The 10,499-nt window shown below is 38.5% G+C and overlaps 1 protein-coding gene across 1 annotated transcript; it reads left to right on the top strand.

Annotated features, from left to right (window-relative positions):
* Positions 1-8,646: 8,646 nt before the first annotated feature.
* On the top strand, positions 8,647-9,381 carry LOC121796831 (secreted RxLR effector protein 161-like). The gene has a single exon (XM_042195607.1). The coding sequence runs from the start codon at positions 8,647-8,649 to the stop codon at positions 9,379-9,381; it is 735 nt and encodes a 244-aa protein (XP_042051541.1).
* Positions 9,382-10,499: the final 1,118 nt, after the last annotated feature.

Genomic DNA, 10,499 nt, shown 5'->3' with positions numbered 1-10,499 from the left:
TAAAATCGTAGTATCTCAAATTTAATTATACTAATTCAAAATATGTAGTACCTACGAACATTGATTCTGGTTGTTATCATACTGATTTTGTTTTAAGATGTGTTGGTTTTGTTGTATAGAAAGTCTAAATCTGATGATTTGTTTTGAAATCCTTATAAATTCAATTCGATTTCGTATTGATATTTGTATTTATATTACTCCATATGATAGATTGTGATAACTATGCATTGTAATTGTAAATGGCTAAATGCCTACAAAGATAGTAGTAGTATTTATTACGGCCGATTCTTTTAATGGAAATGTGATCAATCTGGGTAGGCCTGCTTAATCGGTTCTCCGGTACCCGGAATCGGAACCGGAACCGACCGGGTAATTGAGGAACCGGGAACCAGTTTACCGGTTCCGGTAATATTCTCAAAAATTCCAGTTTCTGTTCTTACTCGGAACCGAATAATAAATCAATTTTAGATTTTCAATTTTAGATTTTATTTAGTATCCAATTATCTTATAGGGGCTGTGTGTATATGTCGTGTGTGTGTGCATGGGGCTGTGTGTGTGTTAAAGGTGTTGTGTGTGTATGGTGCTGTATGTGTTTAGGTGTATACTTGTTGTGTGTTGATTTAAATTTTAGGGGTTATACTTTTTAGGTATTTATTGAATTGTTGTTTTTAGGATAAATTGCCTAAAAAGTCACAAATTTTGGGGAAAGTTTGATTTTTCCCACAAACTATAAAAGTTGCGCCTAAAGTCACGAAATTTATCGGATCGTGCAAATTTCCCAAACTACCCGACTCTGTGGCATATTTATTTTAAAAACTTATCCCACGTGGCATGTCGAAGGCTTGACTTGGAAAATTTTATGGCTTAACCTTAAACTCAGGTAATATAACCTCTTTTTGGCTGATTTCGAAAGCGCAACCCCAATTCAATCGACGGAAAACGTAATCGACAAGAGTGAAATCGTCAACAAACGGTATAGGGATAAAATCGGCGACGTGTAAAGAAGATTCAATAAAAAAAGCATAAAACGACATCGTTTTGTGCCCAGTCAAATATTTTGCCAAGTCACGCCTCCGCCATGCCATGTGGGATAAGTTTTTAATGGAAATATGTCGTCAGGCTACTAGTTTGGGAAATTTGCACGATCCGATAAAGTTTGACTTTAAGTGCAACTTTTATAGTTTGTGGAAAAAATCAAACTTTCCCCAAAGTTTGTGACTTTTTAGGAAATTTTTCCTTGTTTTTAAGTATTGGAATATTGGATGATGAATATTGTTATCTTGTTGATTTGTATTTTTGTGTGTTTCTTTGAATTTTTAGACATGAATTGCTATATTTCTAGATGTTGAATTATTCAAAAAAATTAAAATTAAAACTACAAATCGGATTCGGTTCGTAATCGGAATCGGCCGGGTAAGAACCGGTCGGATCCGGTTCCGGTTCCAGAATTCATGAAAATTTATAACCGGTTACCCGGTCAAACCGGACCGGATAGAACCGGAACCGGCCGGTTAAGCATGCCTAAATCTAGGCCCTTTGCATTGCAAATGGACTATGTAATTGAACAATGTACTTAATAAAGTTTATGCTGAAAATATAAATAAAATGAAAATATAAACAAAATGCAGGTAAAACTATAAAAGCATTGATGACGCAGAGATTAATTTTGTTGGATGGGAAGATTATGATTCATTCGAACTTGAGACCTTTAGCCTCTCTATTGTTTGACTAACTCATATACACAATCTTGTGTAATTATTTATTTAAAATTATGTTGTTGGTTTCAATTTCTAGAGCTTCGATTTCCCTAATCGAATTGCCTCTTAATAGGATTTATTTTTGCCCCTGAATAGGATATTCTCACATGGTGGTGTGCGACACATTAGACAGCATAATATTGATACTAGGCCTGATTATTCGATTGGCTCTGGTTCTAACTGGACAGGTTAACCAGTTTTAATTTTTCATAAATCCTAGAACCGAAACTGACCGGTTCCGGTTTGGAACCGGCCGGTTAAGAACCTGTCGAACCGGAACCGATGTTTTATTTTAATCAGAATTTATTTATAATTTTAAATAATTCAATACTAATAAAATAATAATCCAACTTCTGGGTATATAACAAATAATACCTAAAAATTCAAATAAATACACAAAAAATACAAACCAACAATACAATAATATTCATATATGGGTAAGAGTTATACCAAGTGTAGTAGGTCCGAACTAGTTTATGTTGGCAATTCTTTTATAAAAAAAGGACTTCTAAAATTTAGCATTTTTTAAAAAGGAGTTTTAAAATTGAATTCCATATTCCTTGTTTTTTTTGCTAAATAAATATTCAATGGAATTTCCAATACTAATTGATCTTGTTATGACTTTTTAGTTTAATACGGAACAGTTAATAAATCATTCACAAACAGGTTAAAATTGTATATTAAAATTAAATGAATAGTTACGTAAATTTGTTATAAAGTTAAATTTCTATCATATGAAATGATATTGTAATTTTGTAGTTCTTTTGAATATTAAAAACAAACTTATGATGTTCTACACATAGTAGTTAGTTCATAAAAAGTGGATTGGGGAAATAATTGTAGATTCAAAGCATCACGGTTTAAATATTTTAAATACTTCAGAAAAATAGAGCTTGCAAATTTAACACTATTTAAATCTTAAAATCAAACAATGTTTCAAATTATTTTATTTCAATTCAATATTAATTCAATTAAGTTGGATTTATTAATTTATTAATTATAAAAAAAAATTGAATTGTAATTCTGTTCCCGGTTAGGAACCGGTCGGTTCCGGTAACCGGAACTAGTTTTATATAAAAAGTTGGAACCGATTTTCCAGTTCCCGGTTTCTTAATTAACCGGCCGATTCCGCCGGTTTCGATTAACCGAGAACAGGGGAACCGTTTAAGCACCCCTAATTGATACAATATAAAATAAGCAAATAGAATTTAATTATTTTATCCATGATAGATCGTTGCAAAAGGGAGAATTCTTCAGTAAACCTGCACAATATTCCTAATCATTCCGGGGGATATAAAGTCTTATTAGGCGATACTAAATTGAAAGAAGAATGTCACCGAGCTCGAATTTTTTCTCCTTGAAAAAAATCGCGACGGCTATGTCGATTTTGGTTTAAAGAGAGATATATCCTGATGTCCCATTAAAAATGAATCATTTTCCTTTTTGAGTTGTTCCATTTAAAATGAAATGTTTCCTAAAATGGAAATATCACCACCTCTACTCTTCCATCTCACTTACTTTATTCTCGTTTCATTTACTCACAAAACAACACTACATAAACTTTTGTCTAAAAAATAAACGTTTCATATTTAATGGGAAAGACTACAGAGTTTGTAGAAAATTAGGATAGTGAAAATGAGATGGAAAAGATGCACAGTTAATTGCAATTCGGTAAGTATATTTATTGAATTTTAGAAAATCAAAATGATTTTAGTTTGATTTTACTAATAAACATCATCTTGTGAATATTTTAAAATTTTTGAAATTTCATAAATTTATCATTTTAAATTATCACTTATATCTAATTAGTGGGGTTCTTATATCTAATTGGATCATACAGTAGACATGTATTAACTAAGTAATGTGCATTAAATTCAATTTACCGTTGGATCATTCTCTTAAATGACACACCGCCAAACTCGGACGGCCGACGCATTATTTTAGTGAGAATATTAAATAAATAAATAAATCACCACGCTATCATTCCTTGCGAACAGAATGAAAAATCTAATTCAGTATTACACGATAAATCACAAAATGCCATAACAGAAGTAAGCCAGCAACGAAAATAAACAAATAAAGTTGTCTTTTGCTGCCCAGTGAAGACAAAAAGGAAGGAATACAGATGATGAAATAGATGCTAGGTGAATGAATTATAAAAGTCTATTAGAGCATCCGCAACAGTGCTCTCCCGGAAGGACGGCGTCCGTGCCGCTGGCGCGGCTCACCGCTAGCACGGAGCTGCTCGATGCTTCGAGCACGTCTGTGCCGCTGAGCAGCTGACGTGGCGGTCGCGGATTGGATTATATTTTCCCACTTCCCAATAAATTATATCCGTTTTCTCCCAATTTTTAATTTATTTTTCAATCTTTTCCCCAAAATTCACATTTTCATCTATAAAATACCCCCACTTCCACACAAAAAATTTCACACCACACTACACAATTCTCATCTAAATTCTCTCATCTTCTCTTATCAATTCTCAATCTTTCACTCTTACTAAAAAAATGTCCGGCTCCGGCGACCACCCCTCTGCGCGGTTGGAACCACGAATGGTTCGGCTCACAACCATTCCTGAGTCCGGAAACGCAATTTTCGGCCTCTCCTCAAACCTAAGGTTCTCAAGTTCCGGGTGGCTACCGGCCTTACCCGGTGGATGACCAAGATGCCCCCGATGGGCGATACGGGTGGGCACCCGAACCCAGATCGGGAGGGAGCGACGACTCTCAAACTCCTCCTCTTCCTACTCCTACTCCTACTCCTACTCCTCGTGGTGTCCGCACCTCGTACACTCCGACGGAGATGGATCAATTATTCAAAGCCTATTTGATTATCTCCGAAGATCCGGAGGTTGGCACGAACCAAAGAGGGATAGGTTTTGGTGGCGCGTCTCTCGCCGGTACAAAGAAAACCGCCCGGCTAGAACCATCGAGCGCAATGAGAGTATGGTGCGCAATGTCATATTCAGAGCCAACGAAGAAATCCAAAAGTTCTAGTGGTATTACCTCCAGGAAGAGCGGTCGGAGGGGAGCAGCAGGAGCGAGCTCGACATCATCAGTGCCGCCTTGGCGACCTACCAATCCCTAAATTACAAACCGTTCAAGTACCTCAGCGCTTGGCAGGAGGTGCGTGTGCATTCGAAGTATAGGGGAGGCGTATCCTCCTCCTCCAACAAACGGTAGAGGTCGATATCCCTATCCGACGTGGGCGAGGATGAGGTGGCTAGCCAGCTCGCCGGAGCTAACTTGGGTAGCCCCGACGCCGGCCCGAGCAGTTCCAAACACCGGCCGCAAGGAAGGAAGAAGGCGACGGCCATACGCCATCGCGCCGCGACTCCATCCGCCCCCGCTCCCTTTGCGCCACCTCAACCCCCCACTACCTCGTTGTGGACTATTTTGGCCCAACTCAATTTGGCCGATAGGTCAAATATAACCCCGAGCAACTTGATTCACATTTGGCAATGATACGGGGTCTTCAAAGAACATTGGGGATAGGGTCGGAGGAATAGTCTTCCACGGGAGTATTTTTTAGCCTTTAATTATGTATTTTTAAATGTTTAAGATTTTATTATGCATTTTTATTTTTTAGGATTTTAATTATGTAATTTTTAGTTTTTAGGATTTTAAGTTTGTAATTCTTATTTTTTAGGATTTAATTATGTAATTTTATATTTTAATGTATTTTAAGTAAATGAATCATTTAAATTAAATAATGGAATGGTGGGACCCTTGAACATGTTCTTGCGGAAGAGCATGGATGTGAGTGTTGTGCTCTTGGGGAAGAGCAGAGAGTAAAAAAGTAATAAAAGTGGGTCTGGGCCCACATCCGTGCTCTTGCCAAAGAGCACGGATGTGGATGGTCCCTTTATCAAAATGAGAAATGACTAGATACCAGATTTGGAAATATAGTACTACTACAAGTTCAGAAAAAGCTTCAAAATGAATTAATTTTTATCTTCGTTTTAGTTGCACAGTGACATAAATATCATAAAAAACACAGATTTTGTAACAATATTAATATATATATATATATATATATATATATATATATATATATATATATATATATACTCATGTTTTTTTAGCATCCGCAATGGCGGACTTCGACGCGGAATTCCCACGGACGTGGCGGACGTCCTCCATTAGGCCACACACGCGCGGATACGGAATTCAGAAGAGGACGTCGCAGGCCCGCGGCCTTCCGCGGAATTCCGACCTGACGTCCGCCATTGCGTGGACTGTCACGGAATTCCGGCCTTTGCATTAATTTTTTTTATTTTCTATAAATACATCCCGTGAACTATTTCGTTCGCACCACTTGTTTTAACGAGTATTTTTTTTAATGAAGAATGTTTTTTTAAAAATAACGTGTGTTCGTTTTCTCCGTATTCGCGTAGAAATTTTAATTCCGTAAATTCTTTACTTCCGGAAATTGGTTAATTTGTGAATTTGTGAATTTTTTTATGTGGGAATTCCGTCAGGAATTCCTCCACTGTGCAAAGGGAATTCCGTATGACGTGGCAGAGCAGTGAGTGTGAGGGCTCTGTTGTGCTGGGGAACAACAACACATGTAAAATCAGAGGTGTTGGAAATGTTAAGCTTAGGCTTAATGATGGCCCTATCAAAGTGTTATCTGAAGTGAGGTTTATACCAGAGGTCAAAAGGAACCTAATCTCTCTTGGAACTCTTGAAAAAAGAGGTTATTTCTTCATTTCAGAAAAGGGAGAGATGAAGATATGCAAAGACCCACAAGTCAAAATGGTGGCTAGAAGAAAAGGGAGCCTATACTATCTATCTGCAGGCTGAAGTGCTCACTGGAGAGTCCCATGCTAGCATCAAATCTGATCTTAGATGCGGGCATCTCAGACTAGGCCATCCCGCTGAAGGAACTTTGAAAGTTTTGGTCCAGAAAGGAGCTATTGATGGTAGTTCAGTAGATAAACTTGGACCATGTGAAGATTGCTTGCTTGGGAAGGCTAAGAAACTCAGCTTTCCAGCAAGTAAACATACATCAGCTTCACCTCTTGACTATGTTCACTCGGATCTTTGGGGCCCTGCACCTGTTAAAAGTCTGGGTGGGGGCAAATATTATATGTCCATCATAGATGACTATAGTAGAAAAGTGTGGGTATATGTTTTAAGAGAGAAGTCTGATGCTTTTGCTACCTTCAAAGTTTGGTGTAAGGAGATGGAAACTGAGAAGGGTGTCTGTCCTAAGATCTTGAGAACAGATAATGGGTTAGAATATCTAATGCCTTCTGTCAAGAAAAGGCGATAAGGAGGCATAGGACTGTCCCTGCTAATCATCAACAAAACGGGGTAGCGGAGAGAATGAACAAGACTCTTCTAGAAAGAGTGAGGTGCATGTTTTCTTCATCTGGAGTTGGTAAACATTTCTAGGGGGAAGCTATTTCCACGGCAGCTTATTTGATTAAAAATGTCCAGCCTCTAGTATTGGGGGTTCTGTCCCAGATGAGTTGTGGTATGGAGGGAACTCTTACTATACCAGGTTGAAGCCTTTTGGATGCAAGGCTTTTGCACATCAAAAACAAGGGAAGCTCAGTACTAGAGCAATCCAGTGCATCATGCTTGGCTATCCCAAAGGAGTAAAAGGATATAGGCTTTGGTCTATTGAGCACAACAACAACAAGGTGATAATTAGTAGAGATGTAGTCTTCCTTGAAGACAAAATGCCTTTCCTATCAGGGAAGTCTGGAAAAGAAGCAGATGTTGCTCATCTTGAGGTGGAGTCAGAGGCATTTTCAGAGAAACTCACTACTCAAGGTCAACAGGAGTTTGTCGATTCAAGTGGAGTTGAGCAAGATCAGCAGAGTGATCAACAAAATGATGATGAAAATGTGCAAGTTGAGCCTCAACTGCAAAGTTACCAGTTAGCTAGAGACAGGCCTAGAAGAGCTAATATAAAGCCTCCAGCCAAGTTCAATGACTATGAGATGTTGTTTTATGCTTTACATGTTGCTGAACAAATTGAGCTCACTGAGCCGAGCTCATATGATGAAGCAATCAGAAGCCCAGAAAGTAAACAATGGATCCAAGCAATGAAGGAAGAGATAGAGTCTCTGACCAGGAATGAAACTTGGATTCTGGTTGAGAAGGCAGAGTTCAGAAGGATTATTGGCTGTAAATGGGTGTTTAAGAAGAAGTTTGAGTCTGCTCCACAAGAAGGAATTAGATTCAAGGCAAGGCTTGTTGCAAAGGGTTTTAATCAAGAAGAGGGAATAGACTTCAATGAGGTTTTTTCCCTTGTTGTCAAACACAATTCAATTAGAGTATTGCTGGCTATTGTTGCAAAAAGGAATTGGGAGCTGGAACAGATGGATGTGAAGACAACATTCTTGAATGGGGATCTGGAGGAGACAATCTACATGGCACAGCCACAAGGTTTTGAAGTTCCAGGATCAGGGAACAAAGTATGCATGTTGAAAAGGAGCATCTATGGGCTCAAGCAAAGTAGCCGGCAATGGTATTTGAAGTTTGGAGAAAGTCTTGCAAAGTATGGTTTCTGTAGGTCTCAATATGATAGCTGCGTGTTTGTCAGGAACCAGGAGAACAAGGCACCTATATATCTTCTACTCTATGTAGATGATATGTTAATATCAGGCCCAGACTCTAATGAGATCAGAAAAGTAAAAGACCAGTTGAAGACTGACTTTGAGATGAAAGATCTTAGAGCTGCAAGGAGGATACTAGGAATGGATATAGTCAGAGATAGGAGCAAGAAAAAATTATGGCTATTCCAGACTGACTACATTCAAAAGACTTAAAAGAAGTTCAAAGTGGAGAATATCAGAAGTGCAGCCACTCCATTGGCAGTCCATTTCGAACTGTCAAAGGAACTCGTAGCCAGCAGTGAAGAAGAGAAGAAAGAGATGGAGCTGGTACCTTACTCCAACATTGTTGGCAACATGATGTACATGATGATTTGTACACGGCCGGATATTGCCCATGCTATCAGCACCACAAGTAGATACATGGCTGGTTTTAGAAGACAACATTGGAGTGCTTTGAGGTGGTGTTTGAGGTATCTGAAGGGAGCTGACAAGCTTGGTATATTGTTCACAAGAGCAGGTGGAGCAGAGAAAGAGCCTCTTGTTGGTTTCTGCGATTCAGACTATGCAGCCAATCTTGACACAAGAAGGTCCCAAACAGGATATGTCTTCACTCTATTTGGGTCAGCTGTGTGTTGGAAGTCAAGTTTGCAGAATGTAGCAGCTTTATCGACCACGGAGGCTGAATACATAACGCTCACTTCGGCTGTCAAGGAGAGCAAGTGGTTGATGGGGCTGATTTCTGATTTTGGCATCAAGCAAGATGGAGTAGCAATGCATTGTGACAACAATGGAGCTATTTGCCTAGCAAGGCATCAGATGTTCCATGAGCGTAGTAAGCACATAGATGTGCGACTACACTTCATCAGAGATGAGGTTGAGAGTGGGAGGGTTCGTGTGGTAAAGATTGACACCGCACACAACCCGGCCGATATGCTAACAAAGCCCCTCAGTAAAGAAAAGTTTGAATATTGTTGTCGATTGATAAATATACTGCTGATTTTTGAGATGGTTGCTGGATCACCCAAGGTGGAGATTGTTAGAGTTTGTGGCTGATCTGGAGCAACCGAGGAGGACTCACAGTAAATGGAGTGGATTGGCAATAGCTGATCAAGATAAGGAAACAAGAAGCTAGCTTGTAAACTAGCCGTTAGAGATTGTTTTCATTTGTTGGAAATTAAGATTTGAGCAAGATCAAAGGTTTCAAGAACATGAGGATATAACGTGGTTCGGCGTAAGCCTACGTCCACGGACAAAATGAGAAGGAATTCATTGATGATCAACTATGGATACAATGAAGAAAGAACACTCTCATATCTAATACAAACGGGAACTATGAACACTCATATTCTCTCCCTCAATCTCGCTCGAAACACGACCCGGTTTCGAGAGCACATAGCACAGATTGCAATTGTATTCTCTCCGATATGAAGCTTCTCTCTCTCCTCTTGCTAAGCTCGCTGCACACACTACTTATAGGAAGAGTAATCCATGCTCAATGCTTCAAGATCACCAATAACCGATTCTTGATAACTATCAATCGGTTGTAACCGCCGTCAACTTCCGTCAACCGCTAACCGCTATCTTGATCAAGTCTCGATTCATTCTACGTGTTTCACCATCTCAAAATATCCTAACAGTGGGAAGTCCTTATGACGTGGCAGTGGGAATTCCGCAGGGAATTTCGCTGGGACATCCGCACCACTGCGGATGCCCTTATCAATAATCTCATGTTTCTTGATTTTTATCAAACTACTGGGCAATTTGATTTTGATGTGACACCGCAACAACATTAGTATGATCTACTCCCTCCATTCCATATAATCATTTTGTCATTTTGATATGTTCTATAATAATGGAATTATTTCTCTTTTTTAGTAAAAGTCAATATATTTCTTGTCACTTACTTTTCTCTCTCTCTCTCTCTTATTTTCTTCTCTCTATTTTTTACTCTTTCATATTTTATTAGTATCTTTTTATTTAATACATTATACTCCCTCCGTCCCTTAAAATTTGGCACCATTTGACCCAACAATGGTTTTAAGAAATGTAATAGAAAGTGGATTGAAAAAGTTAGTGGCATGTGAGTCCTACTTTTATACATTAGTTTTAAAATAAAATGTGAGTGAGAATGAGTTAGTGGAATGTGGGGTCTACTACCAAAAATGGTAAAA

The sequence above is a fragment of the Salvia splendens genome, chromosome 3 (genome assembly GCF_004379255.2).
Source record: "Salvia splendens isolate huo1 chromosome 3, SspV2, whole genome shotgun sequence".
Lineage (NCBI taxonomy): Eukaryota > Viridiplantae > Streptophyta > Magnoliopsida > Lamiales > Lamiaceae > Salvia > Salvia splendens.
Note: the sequence above shows the minus strand (reverse complement) of the source record. Positions and strands in the feature narration are given on the sequence as shown.